Source organism: Artemia franciscana, chromosome 5 (genome assembly GCF_032884065.1).
Source record: "Artemia franciscana chromosome 5, ASM3288406v1, whole genome shotgun sequence".
Lineage (NCBI taxonomy): Eukaryota > Metazoa > Arthropoda > Branchiopoda > Anostraca > Artemiidae > Artemia > Artemia franciscana.
In genome coordinates, this window is record NC_088867.1 from 37,076,372 (window position 1) to 37,096,367 (window position 19,996).

The 19,996-nt window shown below is 38.1% G+C and overlaps 1 protein-coding gene across 2 annotated transcripts in view; it reads left to right on the top strand.

Moving 5' to 3' along the window:
* LOC136027362 (neprilysin-1-like) overlaps positions 1-19,996 on the top strand; it is a 159,578-nt gene that overhangs the window by 53,337 nt on the left and 86,245 nt on the right. For both annotated transcript variants that reach the window (XM_065704529.1, XM_065704530.1), the window contains 4 exons: positions 10,692-10,928; positions 12,496-12,579; positions 16,650-16,891; positions 18,729-18,982. In XM_065704529.1, the coding sequence (XP_065560601.1) occupies positions 10,692-10,928; positions 12,496-12,579; positions 16,650-16,891; positions 18,729-18,982 (817 nt within the window). The remainder of the gene's footprint in view (positions 1-10,691; positions 10,929-12,495; positions 12,580-16,649; positions 16,892-18,728; positions 18,983-19,996) is intronic.

The following is a 19,996-nucleotide window of genomic DNA, read 5'->3' on the forward strand; positions in this document are numbered from 1 at the left end:
CATAAATTTCCTGTAATGACTCGCCATCCAGGATCACTTATTATTGGATGGCGAGTCATTACAGGAAATTTATGGGTCCCTGATTCCATAGATGTGTACCAATTTGCACAAATTTGTAGCCCCTCGTGAGCCTCCTCTAGCAACCGATTCTTACTTACAAGTCCCTCTCCCGGGATATACATCCAAGTTCACCGGAAACAAATAATGGGTACACCAACTAGCAAAAGTTCCAAACCCCTTGTCGCTGAAGTCATTGTAGCCTAACAGCCGATTATTACTTACAACTCCCCTACATGTCTTACAATCGGGAACCAAGTTGTTCTTACCATCAATTACACCAGAAACAGATAATAGGTACACCAATCAGCAAAAGTTGCAAACCCCTCATTGCCAAAGATGATTATAAGCTAATAATCGACTGTTGCTTGGAAGTCCCCTACATATCTCACAATTGGTATCGGCCTATTTTTGGTTCAAGTGTGTACCTTACCACTGAAGTTGTCAACCCCTTGAAACTTTCAAACTGGTGTATGTCATGAAGGAATTTTTGTAACAAAAAATGGATGACATATACTTTGATCAGCTCATCAAGGTCTATCGATTGTCATTGAAAAAAAAAATTCTATCTGTCTTAGTTCAAAAGTTTAATTTTTTTGCCGGAGGCCAACTTTCTAACACCACCACTTAGAAAGGAGCAAAGGATAAGCTCTAATTTCTTTAGCAATGAGAGAACTTTTAAAGTTTAAGAGGTATATCTGATACCATTTCTCTATTGCAATCCCAAGTAGAAAAAAAAGAATGGTAAAGTCAGCTGAAATCACGAACAGAAATGGCTAGAAACAATAGATGGCAGCACTTTCGGACCCGTGGGAAAATCGCACTTTTTTGTTTCTGTAAATTTTTCTATTTATCACTCAAAGAAGATATATTGGCTGTGGGGCCGGGGAACTACCGTATATATTTAACACTTATAGATTTTAGTCCATCTTCAATTTGAAACTGGTGCCTGCCTGCTTGCCTGCTAGAACGGAGCTTTCCACTCGAAAGCAGAAACATGGTTTGATGAAACGAAAGCTTGGCTGCACAACTTCAGATACTCCTCTCTGACATAGGCTATATAACTCCACTTCACTTCGCACACCATAGGCTCTGGCTCGAGGACAAGCAAAAACCATCCTTTTTGGCCCCAGGCAAGAGTTCTATGGAGCTTTCCAAAATGTAATGTCATATTCATCAATCCGGCCTGAGGTCCACACTTTCCGTAAAAACCGCACAGGTTAGACCCTTACCAGTTTCCAGGAATAAGCTGAGATCGGCGGCATAGGAAAAAAAAAAAAAAAAACAAAAAAAACCGGGACAAAACCAAAGTGTTGCTCTCGCAACACAATAATTCTGTAACGCAATCCAATTTATCATTTACGTTTTATCCCTCTCCTATTTTGTGTTGGCACAATGGTCTGAGCGTAAAAATGAGTGCACAAACAGTGCATTTTAAAACAGTGTTTTATAAATGTAATTCTGAAAATTAAATTTATTTCTTTGTGATAGAGCATGGCAAATAATTTTTTTTTGCTATTTAGACTCGTCTCACCGTCTTATTATGCATGTCCCTTATCTCCGTTATAGGAAATATAATTTTTTTAAGACTTGCTAATACTAAACTCTTTCAGTTTTATCTGATGATTAAGCTCAAACAGTTTCTAATCTATATTCCATGATAATCCCTAGTATGGAGAAATTGTGATTCCACACGTTTCTTTTCTTTTTAGAAGAGAATCCCATTTCGATAAGAAGAAGAACGATCAATTTAGGGTAAAGACTGTTAAATTGAAATCCTCATTTTAATACCTGAGTAGTTCCTGGAATGTTTTTTTTTTTTTTAATTTTCCGAATGACCAGAAATTTTGAAACGACAATTTCATATTGGGTGTTCAAAAAAGGAAAGTTACTAGTCGGAACAAATCTTTTCTTGAAATTTCATGAGAGCATTCCTGCTAATTGAGCTATTGGATGGACAACCCTAGAGCACTCCATAGAATATTGGATTTGTAAGTTCCCGAAAAATGAGGATTATACAAAACTAAGAAAAATGTTGCTGCCGTGGGTTACTACAAATTTTTATGGCACTTGGTATTAACCAAGTGACATATAGCAATCGCCAATTCTGTCGGTCTGTCTGTCTTTCGGTCTGTCTGTCGGTCCCGGTTTTGCTACTTTAGGCACTTCCAGGTAAGCTAAGACGATGAAATTTGGCAAGCGTATCAGGGACCGGACCAGATTAAATTAGAAATAGTCGTTTTCCCGATTTGACCATCTGGGGGGGGGGGGGAGTGGGGGGCCGGTTAATTCGGAAAAAATAGAAAAAATGAAGTATTTTTAACTTATTAGCGGGTGATTGGATCTTAATGAAATTTGATGTTTGGAATGATATTGTGTCTCAGAGCTCTTATTTTAAATCCCGACCGGATCTGATGACATTGGGGGGAGTTGGAGGGGGGAAACCTAAAATCTTGGAAAACACTTAGAGTGGAGGGATCGGGATGAAACTTGATGGGAAAAATAAGCGCAAGTCCCAGATACATGATTGACATAACCGGAACGGATTCGCTCTCTTTGGGGTGTTTGGGGGGGGGGAGTAATTCTTAAAAATCAGAAAAAATGAGGTATTTTCAACTTACGAAAGGGTGATCGGATCTCAATGAAATTTGATGTTCAGAAGGATATCGTGTCTTAGAGCTCTTATTTTAAATCCCGACCGGATCTGGTGACGGGGGTGGGGAGTTGGGAGGGGGAAACCTAAAACTTGGAAAACACTTAGAGTGGAGGGATCGGGATGAAACATGGAGGGAAAAATAAACACAAGTCCTAGATAGATGATTGACATAAACGGAACGGATCCGCTCTCTTTGGGGTAGTTGGGGGGGGGGGGGTTATTTCTGAAAAATTAGAAAAATGAGGTATTTTTAACTTACGAACGGGTGATCGGATCTCAATGAAATTTGATATTTAGAAGGATATCGTGGCTCAGAGCTCTTATTTTAAACCCGACCGGATCTGGTGACATTAGGGGGGAGTTGGGAGGGGGAAACCTAAAACTTGGAAAACACTTAGAGTGGAGGGATCGGGATGAAACTTCGTGAAAAAAAACACGAGTCCTAGATACATGATTGACATAATCAGAACGGATCCGCTCTCTTTGGGGTAGTTGGGGGGGGGGTTAATTCCGAAAAATTATAAAAAAAGAGGTATTTTTAACTTACGAACGGGTGATTGGATCTCCATGAAATTTGAAAATTTAGAAGGATGTCGTGTCTCAAAGCTCTTATTTTAAATCCTGACCGGATCTGGTGACATTGGGGGAAGTTTGGGGTGGGGAAACCTAAAATGATGGAAAACGCTTAGATTGGAGGGATTGGGATGAAACTTGGTTGGAAAAATAAGCAAAAGTCTTGCATACGTGATTTACATAATTGGAACGGATCCGCTCAATTGGGGGGGGGATAATTCTGAAAAATAAGAAAAAATGACGTATTTTTAACTTACGAAGGAGTGATCGGATCTTCATAAAACTTCATATTTAGAAGGACCTCGTAACTCAGATATCTTATTTTAAATCTCAACCGGATCAAGCGTAATTGGGGGGGGGCAGTTGGGGGGGACCGGAAATCTTAGAAAATACTTAAAGCGGTGAGATCAGGATGAAACTGGATGGGGAGAATAGAAACCTGTCTAGGATACGTGACTGACATAACTGGACCGGATCTGCTCTCTTTGGTGGAATTGGGGGGGGGGGGTTAATTTTGAAAATTGAGGTATTTGTAACTTACGAAAGGGTGACCAGATCTTAATGAAATTTGATATTTAGCAGGATCTTGTGCTTTAAAGTTCTAATTTTAAATTCCGACCAGATCCTGTGACATTCGGGGGAGTTGGAGGGGGAAACCGGAATTCTTGGGGGGTATTTTTGTCTTACGAATAGATGATCGGATCGTAATGAAATTTGATTTTTAGAAGGAATTCATGTCTCAGAGCTCTTATTTCAAATCCCGACCAGATCTTTTGACATTGGGGGGAGTTGGAGGGGGAAATCTTGGAAAAATACTTGGAGTGGAGGAATCGGGATGAAGCTTGGTGGATAGAATAAACAAATGTCCTTGATACGTGATTGACAGAATCGTACTGGATTCGCTCTCTTTGGGGGAGCTGGGGGAGGGGTTCAGTGATTTGGCGAGTTCGGTGCTTCTTGACGTGCTAGGGCGATGGAAATTGGTAGGCGTGTCAGGGAGCTGCACAATTTGACTTGATAAAGTCGTTTTCCTAGATTCGACCATCTGGGGGGCAAAAGGGAGAGGAAAAATTAGAAAAAATGAGGTATTTATAACTTACGAGTGGGTGATCGGATCTTAATGAATTTTGATATTTAGAAGGACTTTGTGACTCAGAGCTCTTATTTTAAATCTTGACCGGCATTAAGCCTCTTATTTTCCTTTTTAAGTCAATCTATTGATTCATAGAATTTTGTTAAAGCTCATACCATATGATCTCTTGGTTCTTAGCTCTTCTCGCCTCGTCACAAGTGCCATATGAGCTCTTAGTTCTTGTTTTTTTTTTATAGAAACCAATTTTAATCAAAGCCTTCATATTCTTCACAACAGATTGGAACACTTCTTCACACGGATATAAAAAAAAATGTTGAAATTTTTCAGGCTAGCTTTCGAGATTCGGAACGGTAGTCTTAACAAAGTTTTAGATTCTTAAATTTTGTGGATATTACCGTTACCAGTCACTAGTTTAAGCTTAAATACTCCTGTGACAGAAGAGTCTTGTTCCCTTCTTAATTTTCCTCGGATTATTATGGAGACACTTTAGCATAATCACATCACCAGAATCAAATTCTGGGCCTTGCGGTGGGCTGCTACATCTGACACTGAACTTTGGGCTCTGCATTGCCAAGCAGAGATCGGTCCCTTGCATCACCATTGAACCAAAATTATCACTTAGTGGTTTTGCTCCAAGGACCTTTGGATTCAGAGCTAGCACACTTCATTTAGGCCAATGTGCTCTTTAACTTCTTGTTCTTATTGTTGTAAGTTTTTTCTTTACAGCCTTTTATGTTAACTAATTCTTAAGATTAATATCTCTCATGGTAGCAAGAATAGAAAAGTAGTATCATGATAGCAAGCGTAATAGGGCTAAAGACCCAAATTGAAAACCATAGCGAGGGAGGAAAGGGACAAAAATTGCAATTCTTTTTAGTTCTTGCTTTTTCCTTTTCATCTCCTTTTTTTCGAATCCAAAGTCACAGATATCATCGTAATACTTTAAGTTTGGACGCGTTTTCTCATATCAATCAGACATCAACTTAAATGACATATCTGACATCACAGGTATGATACCCAAAACGTTATTAGTGACTGATTTTACGATTTCAGCAAATGTTTAAGATTCTATTTGGACAATAACAGCTCTCGAGGCCATAGTATAGAAATATGCAAGTTCACTTGGGAAACTAAAATTTTGTGAATCATGGAAGAAATCTGTAAACTGGAAATTATGATTATAGGCAATTTTGTTGCAGGGACACTATTGGATTTTTTTCTTTTTTTCCTCTAATGCCACCAATTTTTTTTTATGTGTAGCTAGGACAAAACTGAGGAATTATTACTAGGGATCAGAATGGATTATTTTTGCTTGTTTTCGAGCCAGGACCTTCAATGAGTGATTGGAAGTGAACATTTATATTTTAAGTCGAAGGGGACTATCTGAAGCTATTCTGTCAAGCTTCTGTTTCTTTGAGCCATTTTTTTATTTTATCGCAAAATTTTTGCCAAAATAGATACCCAATTTTTTTTTACGAGATCCGAAAAAAGAGCATTTTTCGACAGATTTAAAAGGGCTGTCTTCTATTGTCACTTGTTATTTCTGCTCGCGACTTCGGTTGAGTTTTACGTTTCATTTTTAAACCTTGGACTGATTCGGGGAATGATATCACATCTTGCACTTCAAATTGAAAGTTATCTAATCGGTAAAGAAATATGAGCCCATTCTTAGCTCCTTTTTTAGAATATATATTAGAAGGCTGAATATTGAGCTAATCAGATTCTTAATGGGCTAATCAGATTATATGGCAGTGGTTTTTTCGCACAATAATTTCGTCGTGAAATGTACCATTTTAAGAATTTCGATTGGCTGGTAATTTAATTTTTGAGCTCCAAATTGGAAATAAAAGAACTGGATAATGACTCTGTTTAAAAACAGTCTCGGTTTTGATTCAGTGCAGAAAAAAACTAGGTCCTAAATTGGAGCAAAAATGACCCCCCGACTTGGCGTAAAACAAAATAGGTTCATAATGTACCTAGTCCTCTCCCTCTCAATTTTTGACAACAAATTTGGTTAGATACCACTTTGTTTCAATTGAAATCATCCAAGCATTTTCTTTTTGTGTCTCCTGAGAAATAATGTAGGCTATTGAACCTTCCGATACGCCCCCACCTCTGCTGAATTTTTAGTAGAAAGATAGGCAAAGGAGAACGTTGCAGCTCTTTTGAATGGAAATCTTGCCAGAATTCTCAACCTGAACGATTGCAAGACCAGATTGGGCCCCTAATCCTCCACCCATTTCCATAAGTTTTTAACAGATAGTCATATGATATCTTGTTTTAACTATTTCAACATTTGTGGAGGAGGAAGAAGGTCGACCGCAATATCTTTTTATCAAGGCATCTTTCAGAAGGGTTGGTAGATATCAGCCAAAATCAGTGAAGACTAAGAGTTAATATCATGATTGTTTGCTTTTGGGAGTCTAGACTGGCTCTAACCTGTCTCGGGTTAGCAGAGTGGGGCTTCAAAGTTTTGTTACCAACCAGTCAACCAGGAGAAAACGTCAGATCGTTACCATACCTGGTTAAAAGTTAGAGTTAGTGACTTAGTTGTTCTTGTTGGTGCATTGACACAAAATGACCTTGGCAGAGGGACATCCTTCGGAAATTCCTGTCATCAAGACATCCATTAGAATAAGCTATCACATATCAGTCAAACTTTTGAAAAGAACGAGGGGCTAATTCTCCTCGTATTGCTTTCCTGGGGTTTTTGCTTGATCGAACCTTTGTGGGAAGAGGAGGTGTCTCCATTCTCCTAACCTTAGACCTTAGTTCCTACTGTGCCGCCAGAGGCACCCAGGGCATCCAGAAAGAGCCGCCAATCATCCCTTATATGTGCTGCTGTTCAGATTTCATCCCATTAGGATTGGACTGTCGAATTGATAAACTTCAGGTCCCGCTGGTATGTACGACGAAGTGTATTTTTTCGCTTTCCTCTTCTTCGGGTTCCCTCTGGTTGCCACTCGATTACCGTTCTGGGGAGTCTATCTTCCGCCATACGAATAACGTGTCCCAAATAGCACCATCTTCGCGGGCATATGACATCTGTTACCAGGAGCTGATGTGTGAAAGAGTGAACTTTCTGACTAGTTATGTGGTCCATCCAGTAAATGTTCAGTATCTTGCGAAGATAGTTGTTCTCAAAAGCGAGAATCTTCTTTTCTTGCTGTTGGTTTAGTTTCCAGTATTCACAGCTATAGAGGAGGACAGAGAGGACGCTATTGTTGAACAGCCTCAATTTCAGTTTCAGGGAGTACTTTTTATGTCACCAAACGAGCTTTAGTCGATTAAAAGCTCCACTGACCTGTCCAATCCTAGACTGTACCTCTTTTTCGCTTGATCTAGTTCGTTCGATGTACTTCCAAGTTATCTGAAATCCACTACCTGCTCTTCTGAATTGTCACTGCACTTTATGCCAAGTGGTAAATCGCTCGTTGCTATGCTTTTTGTCTTGTCCGAACTAATCTTCAGTCCCAAAGACTTGCTTTCTCTCGCGTGATATCGAGAAGTTCCTGTACCCTTTTCTTGGTTGCCTCAATCAGGGTGATGTCGTGGCCGAAAGCAAAAGCTGCTTGTCGTTTATTATCGCATATTTGGATCCCAAATCCTATGCAATCTCGGAGCGGATAATCGATAAAAGGGCAAAAAGCAGGGGAAGAGGATACATCCCTGTTTGACACCAGACATGATACTGAAGTACCTTGTATTTCCTTTGTGGGTCCAAACGCAACACTGCTTGTTTTTGTACAGCTCAATGATAAGGGATACGTAGTATCGGAAGATTTCCCAACGCGACTATCAGTATATAAGATCTGAGCAGGAGTGAGATGGGCGGAAACCATGTTGTTCGTCTGTCAAGTGCTTATCTAACGCTGTCTGGACGCGACGGAGGATTATATGTGAGAATAGCTTCCCGGGATAGAAAGGAGACTGATTCCCCTCCGTTATTGAACTTCGATGGATCTCCTTTTTTAAAAAGCTTGATGAGCGTGCTTTTTCTCCATTCTTCAGGGACTTTCTCTGATTTCCAGATGCATGCAAAGCAATCGACACCGTTATGCAAGCACCTAAAGAGGTTTTGATTAATTATGCTGATATCTTGTCACTTCCTGGTGCTCTGCCTTTCTTCATCTTGCGAGCGGCTTGAACTATTTCTTCGGTCAATGGCTCTTCTGTATTTATTTGAAGGTCCAGGAAAGGGGTTTTGGGGATGTATGCTGTATTTGGAGGACTAGGTCAGTTGAGGACTTTCTCAAAATGTACAGCCCAAACTTCAGAGCCTTTATCGGGGGTTGCGACGATCTTGCCATTTTCGTCTTTAACTGGCCCGTTTAGGTTATGTCGTTTCCCGATGATTTCATTGATAATTTTGTAAACAGCTCTAAAATCTCTGCGTTTGGCTCCTTCTTATGCCATAGTTGGCTTCGATTCTAGAAAGTCCCGTTTATCTCCCCTTGCGCTCTTCTTCACTAGCTTGTCTTGATGTCGGTAAAGATGATCTCTTAAGTTTTTATAGCAGTCATCTCCACCGTTTAGAAGACGCTGTTTTAATTTCCGACGTTCTTCAGTGAGGATCCATGTCATATCGGATAACCATTCATCTTTGGGTCTTTTTTTTTGTGTCCAAGCGTTTCTAGTGCTATCTGGTTATAGACTTCTTTTAGGGTGTTCCAGATTGACTCCACACTGCCTTAATTGTTGAAACCTAGGACCAAGCTCTTCCTGTTTGTAAGCTGGTTAATAAAGTTGTGACGAACTGTTGTGTTTGAGAATTTTTCAGAATCTTAGGTGTGTTTTTCTTTCGATTCTGACTTATGTGTGGGTTTCAGCCCGAGGGACAGTTTTGCAATCACCAAGGCAGGGTCTGCGGTGACATCGGCTCCTCTGCGGGCATTAACAGCCTGGAGATTCGACTTCCACTTTTTGTTTATCAAGATATGGTCTATCTGATTATGGTTTCGACCATCCGGTGAGTCCATGATTATTTTTGGATGATTTTATGTTGAAATAGACTTCCACCGATGATGAGGTCATTTGTTAGAGCAAAGTCAACTAACAGTTACAGTAGACAGTGACGCCAACAGTAACAGTAGACAGTGACAATGAAAGTAACAGTGACGCCAAGAACTTCAGGACAGCAGGACTTGTCGCTCGTTGTAGAAACTGTCTTTTGTGCTATCATCTGCTTCGTTAGTTGGTGCGTAACATGCGACTACTGTTAGCTTATCTTGTCGACCTGTGAACCGTGCCTCGATGATTCTCTCATTTATGAGTGTCCATTTAGTCTCCATTAGTGTCCAAAAGCTGCTTCTCTCTTTTTTTTGGAGCCACTGTGTAGGATTGTGAATTCCTTTTCTAGGGTTTGACTGTCTGCACCAGTCCAACGGACTTCCGGCAGAGCAAGGATGTCAAGGCCATATCTGTCCATCCTATTAACAGCTTTTTCTATTTTGGCAAGTTGGGTTATGGTCCTCACGTTCCAAAAGCCAAGTTTTATTAGATTTCATTAGTTTCATTAGGTTTCATGGTCCGAATTCGTCGTCATGGTATCCGGGGGTGATCCATAGTCGTCAGCAGGTTGCATATTCGGTATCATGTCGGCTCTCAAAAAACAAGATATTTTTTACGGCAAAACTTTTTTCCAGGGGCAGGTTGCTAGTCTGCCGCCAAACCCTCCTCCTTTTTCCAGGCTTGGGACTGGCTGTATGATTATTGGCAGAGTTTAATTAAATCACTCCATTCTCGTCATCATTAGATCACCAGGACTGATTACCAGACATTCACTCTCAACAAAGCTTTATGACAGGCTTGATAAGAGAGATAACATCCTATTTTATAATCATGGCTGCTCAGCATCAACTTGACCTCTAATGGGGGGGGGGGAGTGGTGCTTAAATTGTAGTCATCCATGTGTATGCAAAGATATAATCGGATCTCGACCAAACGCAGTAGAAAGTAATAGTCGTATATCCTAGTTATGCGTTTTCAGAGTCCATGGTCAATTTAACCCCGATCGGGGATCTTTAATATGCATGTTTGAAGTTTTGTAATATGAATGTTGTTCTGGTCTGTAACTAAACTAACTGCTATTGAAGAAGGGTGAGTTTCGATATATTTTATCAGCCTAGTTACTAGACGGACTGGCGAACTTGTTTATCAGCCTCTACCCTGATGAGCAGCTATAGTAATGACATAGTGTCACTCCTCGATTAGATTTCCTTGGTGAATTGTCAAAATATGTTCAATTCCCCGATATTATCATACTCAGCGATTTATCATAAGGTAGTTTATGCTTGTTCTATTTACTTTCAGGATTCTTACCAAATGAATATGACAACCAACACCACCCTAGGTCGTATTGTACTACCCCAGCGTGTATGAGAGCATCAGCAAGAATGTTGACTTTTATCGACCTGGCATCAGACCCGTGTGAAGACTTTTATCAATTTACATGCGGTAGCTTTTTGAAGTCTGCACAAATCCCCATTGATAAACATCAAATGTCAGCGATTGTGGAGATGCAGGATGATGTACTTATTCTTTTAAAAAGTAAGTTTATAACTTTGTGAAAAATAATACGGCTATTTTCATTTTCCAGTAAATTCGAACGTTTTAATTGTTTGCTTCATTTTAAAAATTAAATAAGAATGTCTATAACGTCTAGATATGTCTAAAATTTTCATAGCATAAAAATTATAAAATTTTTAAAATGTGTAAGCCACGTGGTGATCAATCAAGATGAAAAATTTTGGCCTTTAGGATCGTATCTTTTAGATATTAGCAAGGTGACTAATGTCGCAGATGTCTTTACCAAAACGGATGAGGGGGATCCATCCCTTTATTTTTGAGCTAAATAAAATGAGCTCCAACATGTTTGATAGTCACCTAAACATTATTATCTACTGCCAAAGCTAGTTTTAGCCTTTGTCGGGTTTCCGTGCATAAGTTTTTGGGGCCACCTTAGATATAGCATATTTTATCGCAGCAAATATATAAGAAATATCTAACTGAGGCACTTTATGGCAAAACTCCAAAATTCCATGCTTAAGGTACATTATTTCTATTACCGGTTTCAATTAAGAAGCCGGAAGCGAGGTCATCTTTTTTTCCAGAATGTATTGTTTGAGCCCCTGGTATATTTTAGGCTATGTCAACTATTTGGTGGTCCAAGGTTTCAAATACTTACGGTTTCGGTTCTTCAGCCCAAACGGCCCATAAACTACACCCCAAACTAGCTTTGAAATAGATTATAGCATTAAAATTAAAATTTCTTTCTGGTTCGAAATCTTGCAATCGTCACAAAATTATGTTTAAATGACATAAATCCAGCGTTCCCATCTCTTAGCAATAATGGACTGACAAGAGGCTTAAAAAAGAAAATTGAGATGATAAATTCTTAGTAAAACAAAACAGAACACTAGGAAAAGCTAAGTTCCTACAAAATAGACTCAAGGTAATGGCTGTTGCTGGGGTAAGAAGAGTATTAATGTCTTAAGCATCAGCTTGAACAAGCTCTTTATATTAGCAAGATATAATGTAAAGCCCGAAAAGGCCTGAAGTCCAATGTTACAATATAAATTTACCCAAAAATTTAAAAGCTTCTCATGGCTGTAAGCTTATATACGACCATAGAAATACTTTTAAAATATTTTTTAAAAACGCTCGATAATACACTCATAATAGACACAGATTTTACACCGAAATAACTCTTCTAAATAGGTCATAAGGCGGAAAGAAAAAGGCAACCTCACATTACACTGGTACGACACTAAAAAAAATAGCCTAAACCCTAGAAAATTTTGTGATGCGGCCGAAGTCGAAGCCATAAATAGCTGGAATGTAGGAGAAAGTTTGACCTTATAGCGGCCTAGAGTGGCTATGCTCTATGACAAGTTTGAAGTAATGGTAAAAGGTTTTGGTTGGTTGTACAGGAACAATACAAAATTTGGATATATTTGAAGTATTTTCTCGAATTAGTTTGCCGCTCTTTCTTCCTTAGTAGAATGATGCTTTATAATATTAAATAAAAATTATATAATGTAAAATAGCTTGGTCATTATTAGCAAATCCAGTATTATTCTCAATTCTTTAAAAATCTTTAAATTCTTCTTTTTAGACGTACTGCAAGAGCCGATAGTTGAAGGAGAGTTGGAAGCTGTTAAAAAATCAAAGCTTTTCTATAAGAGCTGCATGCATGGTGGTAGGTGGAGTTCATTTTCATTACTTTTTTATTTAGCCATAATTTTGAAAGTTACATGACCTAGAACTGAATTAATATGTTTTTAATTAATTGGTTATTATTTACTTTTCTTTTCACCTGGCCCCTTGTCGGTTTAATGGATAAAAAAGAGGAAAATATCATCCTTCATTGGAAAGAACAGTTAGCAAGAACGAAGATTAAATTAGAGTACACGTGCTAGTGTAATAATTTCCAAACGTTGGCAAAACCCTTCGGATGTTTCTGGGCGTCATTGGAGATTTAGAAGCCTTATTAAGGGCCACTCTCCAATACTCATGGACATTCGAATTTCAAATTTAATGTTAAAATCATCATCTTCACTCCCCTCTATCAATCGTTTGTTATCAAGGCTGCCCGGTGATACACAGTTTTGTTTCTGGGGATCATTATCCAGTGTTGAGACAAGAGAATGAGGTCAGGCGAAAAAGTGACATTGTTCAAAAATCAGGACTGATTGTCTTAAAACAGACACATTATCATCTCTTTTTTATTATTGTAAAAGACCGAAAGTACTCTTCTATTTCTTTTCTGAAGGGATGAAAAAAATATATGCTGGGCCCCCTTGAAATTCTATTTAAACCTTTTTAGCCAGTAGTTAAAGCCTGTTCTTTGTACTGCAGAGTATATGAACAAATATTGTCATCCCCCTGTTTCCCAATAAAGGTCAAATTGTAAGCTTGTGCCCCCTGAGATATTCCCTGGGCATCCAAGGCGAATCGCACTTTCATCGATTTCGTTTCAGCATCTTTCTGGAGTTGAGGTCATCATCAGATTTGCTTGAAAAATTGTGTTCTATCAGGATAGGGGAACTGGCCGATTTTAAGCTGGTGACAAACGTGGCGTTTTTCTTACACTCCCCTGCATTTTCAAGTCCCTGAAAAAACAAAGTTGTAGTATTTTACGAAACGCTAATTAGCTATTCAAAAGACGCAGTATGTCGAGAAAGAGGAAGGGTCTACAAAACAAATTTCCAGCAAAACAACCAATAAGGGACCTTAACCTATATGGATCCAGGTAAAAGAAATCGGCTCAACACAGAATCGACATTTGGAAAATGGTACCGAATATTAGATGGTTCTTGTGATTTTTTTTACATAAACGCTATTTTCTACTCTTACCAGTTTCCCTGTAGTATTTTGCGTAATTTTTACGCACCTTCCGTTCAATAAAATGCATATCAGCTTATCAGGCTCAGCGTATCAGCACGTTTCATGGCTAAGTTTTCAAAGTTTTAAGTTTTCTGGCAAATCCGTAAATCCATGATTTGGTACAAGAGATTACAGTAGAAAAACTGGTTCTTGGGTGGGATGTTTTAGCTTTGCAGAAGTTACAATTGAGTTTGCACCACGATCAGTACGGCAGCGCCGTGAGTGGCAAATTTTCTGAGCTTATTTTTAGTAGAATTTGGATTAAAAATCTTGTTTTTCAGAGGCTCTTGGTCTTCACACTCTACCACTAACAAAATTCAATTTTTTTATGTAGTGGTTTCCTAAACCTCTTACTCCAGGAAGTCTTAGATTGTTTTATGAATATTTGCATTAAAAAAAAGTAAATTGTTTAATTATTCAATAATGCTTCACTTAACCATATTTTTATTCTTTTACCTCTAAATCATTTAAACTCAATAGTCCAAATAATAATTGAGAACAGGTCATCATTAATAAGGCAAAAAACATGACGAATTAAAAAGAGGGAGTTAGTCTAGGACTAGGGATAACCCAAAGACAATTAAAAGTAGTAACACTAGAAAAAAAACGAGAAAAGAGGTATAAGGAAAGCAAAGAAGAGAGAATAATAAAGAGAGAGAAAAAAAAATTCAGAGAAACCATCACTCTTTACAGGTTTTGATAGCCCGATCAATTCTTTATTGATGAAAAAGAAAATAATAATAACCATACCTTATGCTCTTTTGTAAGAACCCGAGAAAAAGTATTTTTCCTTGCTACCCTCAAAGCATAAAATTAAAAGTCCCCTTACCTCATTCCAAAACAAACTTTTCCTGAAAGTTCTAACTTGGTTCCCCGAGCCTGAGACAAAGCAGAATATGTCTTCTGAAACTCATAGGAAGCTCCTCACCTTTTAGTTAAATTAAATAAAAAAAACCAGCTTTTTAACTGAAAGTAAGGAGCGACATTAAAACTTAAAACGAACAGAAATTACCCCGTATATAAAAGGGGCTGCTCCCTCTTCAACGCCTTGCTCTTTGCGCTAAAGTTTGACTCTTTCTCTCAACTCTACTTTTTAAAACAGTAAAAACTTTAGCGTAAAGAGCAGGGCGTTGAAGAGGGAGCAGCCCCTTTCATATACGGGGTAATTTCTGTTCGTTTACGTTTTAATGTTGCTCCTTACTTTCAGTTAAAACAACTTGTTTTTTTTTTATTTACATTCTGAACGTTTTTTAGTTAACCCATGTTTTGATTTCGGCTCTCCGCAGATGAATAATTAAAGCGAAGTTTGCGTATTTATTTATTTGGCTAAATGGCTTTTCCATAGTTTTGATCGAACGATTTTGAGAAAAAAGGAGGGGGAGGAGGCCCAGTTGCCCTCCAATTTTCGGGGTACTTAAAAAGGCAACTAGAACTTTTAGTTTTTTACGAACGTTTTCATTAGTAAAAGATATACGTAACTACGAATTAGCTTACGTAACAAACTTCTATATTCGTATGTTTTTATTACGTATATGAGAGGTTTCGCTCACTTGTCAATACCTCGCTCTTTACACTAAAGCTCAAATTTTGTCCCCTAAATCAAAAAGGCCGTAGAATAAATAAATGAAATTACTAAAAATACTTTAGCGTAAAGAGTAAGGCATTAGGATTAGGTGAACCCCTTATATGCGTAATATTTTCTGTTCGTTTTAAGTTTTAATGCTACTCCTTACTTCCAGTTGAAAAAAAAACTTTTTCATATTTATTTTTTCATTGTTTTTTTAAATAATGCTAGAAAATGCTGCGCCCCCTTTATGGAAATCTTCTTCTCCCATGATGAATTCCTCCATGGAAAGTTTCTCCCACGTACCCCCTCTTCTCAACCCCCCCCCCTTCCAACCAAAACATCCCCCTGAAAACGTCTTTACACTTCCCAATAACCATTACTATATGCAAACACTGGTAAAAATTTGTAACTTGCAGCCCCTCCCACGGGGACTGGGGGGGGAGTAAGTCGTCCCCAAAGACATAGTTATAAGTTTTTCGACTATGCTGCATAAAATGGCTATCTCAGAATTTTTGATCCGACGACTTGGGAAAAAATGAGCGTGGGAGGGGGCCTAAGTGCCCTCCAATTTTTTCGGTCACTTAAAAAGGGAACTAGAACTTTTCATTTCCGTTCGAATGAGCCCTCTCGCAAAATTCTAGGACCGCTGGGTCCTAGGAAAAAAAACCTATCACCCCCGGAAAAAAAGTAAATAAACACGCATCCGTGATTTGTCTTCTGGCAAAAAATACAAGATTCCACATTTTTGTAGATAGGAGCTTGGAACTTGTACATTAGGGTTCTCTGATACGCTGAATTTGATGGTGTGATTTTCGTTAAGATTCTATGATTTTTAGGGGGTGTTTCTCCCTATTTTCTAAAATAGGGCAAATTTTCTCAGGCTCGTAACTTTTGATGGGTAAGATTAAACTTGATGAAACTTATATATTTAAAATAAACATTAAAATGCGATTCTTTTGATGTAATATTAGATCAAAGTTCTGTTTTTTAGAGTTTGGTTACTATTGAGCCGGGTCGCTCCTTACTACAGTTCGTTACCACGAACTGTTTGATGTGTTGATTGTATCCAAAATCCTAATAAGAAATACTCGCTTGTCTTCAAGCATAAAAAGGAAAAAAAAAGTGTAGTCTCATTTAATAATTGGAAACAAAATGACTCTGACTGTAAAACTACTTCAGAGAAATACTTTGTTTTAAGTACTAGTTGGATAACCTCACGTTATTGGCTGGGAGTTATAGACACTTACGAATTACATAAAGTAAGACATTGTTTTTTATATTTTATTTTGAACTCTTTTTAAATAGTTGTATTTCAGACTACATAGACGAGATGGTAAATTTTGAAGAAGGAGCCCTTCCCCTGTTGAAGATTCTCTCTGACTCTGAATCAGTTACCGGCATTCCCAAGATTGGTCAGTGGCCCATCTTGATTGGAGAACTTTGGGATGAAAGTACTGCCTTACCATTGCATGATCTTGTTGGGAATTTACTGTCACTTGGGACTCCAACACTGTTTGAACTTTTGATTGGTAACCAGGGTAATGGATCCTTTTTACATGTAAGTCTATGAATACTTCTTGTTTTTCCAAGATTCGTCAACAAAATAAGCTGTTTGGCTGTGTCTATGCATACTTCAATTTTTATTTTAGATGTTACTCTAGCGTAAAAATTGATGTTCCTATATCTAACTGAAGACCTGAAATATTAGCAAAAATTTATTCTAGAGGTTCTAGAGGGGAGAGGGAAAAACTCACCAAAGCACTAAAAAACAGGAAAATTATCTGAGAACTAGCGAAAATTATTGAGAAATGGTAAAAATCGTATGCTTTTAATTTATTTAGACACCCGCTCCCTTTCTGGGTACACATAATTAAGCAGTCCTAGTCGAGCGAATTGGTGTACTGGATTTACGATCCTTTGTCCGAGAGGGTGAGGTCTCGAATTCTATTTTATCCAATATTTGGCTTGGCACAGGGGTCAGTGGCGTGACTCTGTAAGCTCAGCCGGAGTCAACCCAGCTCTAAATGGGTACCTGGAGATATCTGGGGTAGGTAAAGAGAAAGGGTGTGCAAAAGTACAGGGTGGCTGACACCAAATCCCCATTGCACTTCCTGGCTGAAGGGCCTTGAGACGGAGATCAGCACCGCCGGTTCGGACCTTAAGGGTCTAGTACTGAATCCTTTCTGGGTATACTCCTGCTTTGGACAGTGGATTGTGTTATAAAAGTAGCTCAATGTACCTTACGCTAAGAAAATTAGTTTTAAGAACATTATCATGAAACACCAAATATGTATGACCTGCTGTGCTTAGTAAAAAATAGAATGTCAGTCAATCCAGTTTGCAAGTAGTACCTGTTTGAATGAAACCTTCTATCTTCTGCAATTAAATCATTTTTTTAATAATCCTAAGTCATTTATTAACTGAGTAATGGTATTTCTGTTCAGTAATTAGGTCAATTATCTCGCGATTATCCACTCTAGCGGAAGTGTATTATAGGGAAGAGTCAAGAGCATAGGAGGAGGAAGAGGGCCAGGGGCACTGTTAAAGAGAATTAAAGTAATAAAACTAGAGATAAAACTAAAAATTAGTGTATAAGGTTAGAGAAATCAATGAGTCCTGTTTCTATCCTGTGTAATGACAACTGAATTAAAGGAGTTTAATTCATTAACTACAAGCTCAAGTCTTTCTGTATCAACATTAAAAATAAACATGTGTCAGCTTTCTATAATAATTTTTAAAGAGATTGAAAAGATTGAAAAGATTGAGAGATTGAAAAGATTGAAAAGAGATTGAAAAGATTGAAACAATCACGAACCGACTGTTTCACTAACTTTCGTATATCCTTAAGTTAGATTTAACAATGAATTAGTTATAACACAAAATGAATTAAAATTTTGATACTTAAACGATGGACTATTATCCGTTTTGCATTGTTTTTGCAAAATAAAGATAAGTTCAGAGCCGTTTCTAGGGTTGGCGTTGCCCTATATATTGGGCCCACGTTACTCTTTATATAGGCAGCGCTGTTGCGCTAACTATGACCAGGTATTACAAAAAGAACTGTACTGTTGTAATGCCGTGACTGTGTACCATATAGAAAAAAATTACTTCCGTTAGCTATAACTTTTGAAAAATTTAATCTACTCTGCTTTTTATCGAGGAATCGGAATTGCTCAATGCCGCGAGCTCTGAGTGCTAATTCTAATTGGATTAAATTAAAAATTGGGCAATACCCGTAAAATCAGTTTCAAAATTTTAAATTGAGTCCAGGATGTAATTATGTAGCACACTAAAGTTAGGTTATTGATAGTTTTTATGTAGAGCAACTACTTGACTTTAGTAAAAGCTACATGCTTTTCCCTGCTCTCTTATGCTTTTGCTTTTATACTTTTCAGCTTTATAAAGTTGAACCACCTTTGTTTAAAGAATGGTATGAGGATCTGTGGCCAACGCTAGACTCACAACCATCTTTCAACAATCCCTTTCTTGATATACTCACAGACATTCAACACCTTGATGTGAACGGCACGGGAGTTTTTGACAGCAATGGAATGTATGATTATATAATTCCAGGGTATGTGGACTACCCCGAAGTTATTCTAAAGAGGAAGAAGAAAGAAGTAGAACCGTATTCATTTGCAGCGTCAAAGTGAGAAATTCAATATTCTATTTTGACAGCACCCTGACTATGCCCGCATTATAAAATATAGCCAACAGAGAGTGGTAAGAAGGAGTGGCGGTAGGGAGTAGTAGCTGATCCATAAAAATTTTAAAGACGGGAATACAAATTACCGACTAGCTTGTATAATGTGATGCTGAGATTGTCTAAAATGAAAGAGACAAAGAGAGAGAGAGAGAGAGAGCAAATTAGCAAATTATCAGAAACCTGAAGAATTTCCATATTGTCATATTTCATATTTTTCTTTTGTCATCATAGTTCCTAACAGTTAAAAAACATGATTGTATTACAAACATCTTTGATTTAGTCCCCTCTCCTCCTAATTTTGTTGTCATTTGTTCAAGCTTTTAAGTATTCTTTATAAAAATGTTTATTCCTCATGTATTTTTTAGTCTAAGAAGCTCAATGACGACCAAAATTATAATAAAACAAGAGCTAAGAGCTCATATGGCACTTGTGACGAGACAAGAAGAGCTAAGAGCCAAGAGCTCCTATGGTATGAGCTCTAACAAAATTCTAAGAATCCATTTAAAAGTTTGATTTAAAAGAAAAATCAGAGGCTTAGTGTCGGTCAGGATTTAAAATAAGAACTCTGAGTCAGGATGTCCTTCTAAATATCAAAATTCATTAAGATCCGATCACCCACTCGTAAGTTATAAATACCTTATTTTTCTAATTTTTCCTCCCCCTTTAGCCCCTCAGATGGTCGAATCTGGGAAAACGATTTTATCAAGTTAATTTGTGCAGCTCCCTGACACGCCTACCAATTTTCATCGTCCTAGCACGTCCAGAAGCACCAAACTCGCCAAATCACTGAACCCCTCCCCCCAAAACCCCCAAAGAGAGCGAATCCAGTACGGTTTCGTCAATCACGTATCAAGGACATTTGCTTCCACCAAAGCACCTATCCACCAAGCATCATCCCGATTCTTCCACTCCAAGTGTTTTCCAAGATTTACCCTTCCAACTCCCCCCAATGTCAAA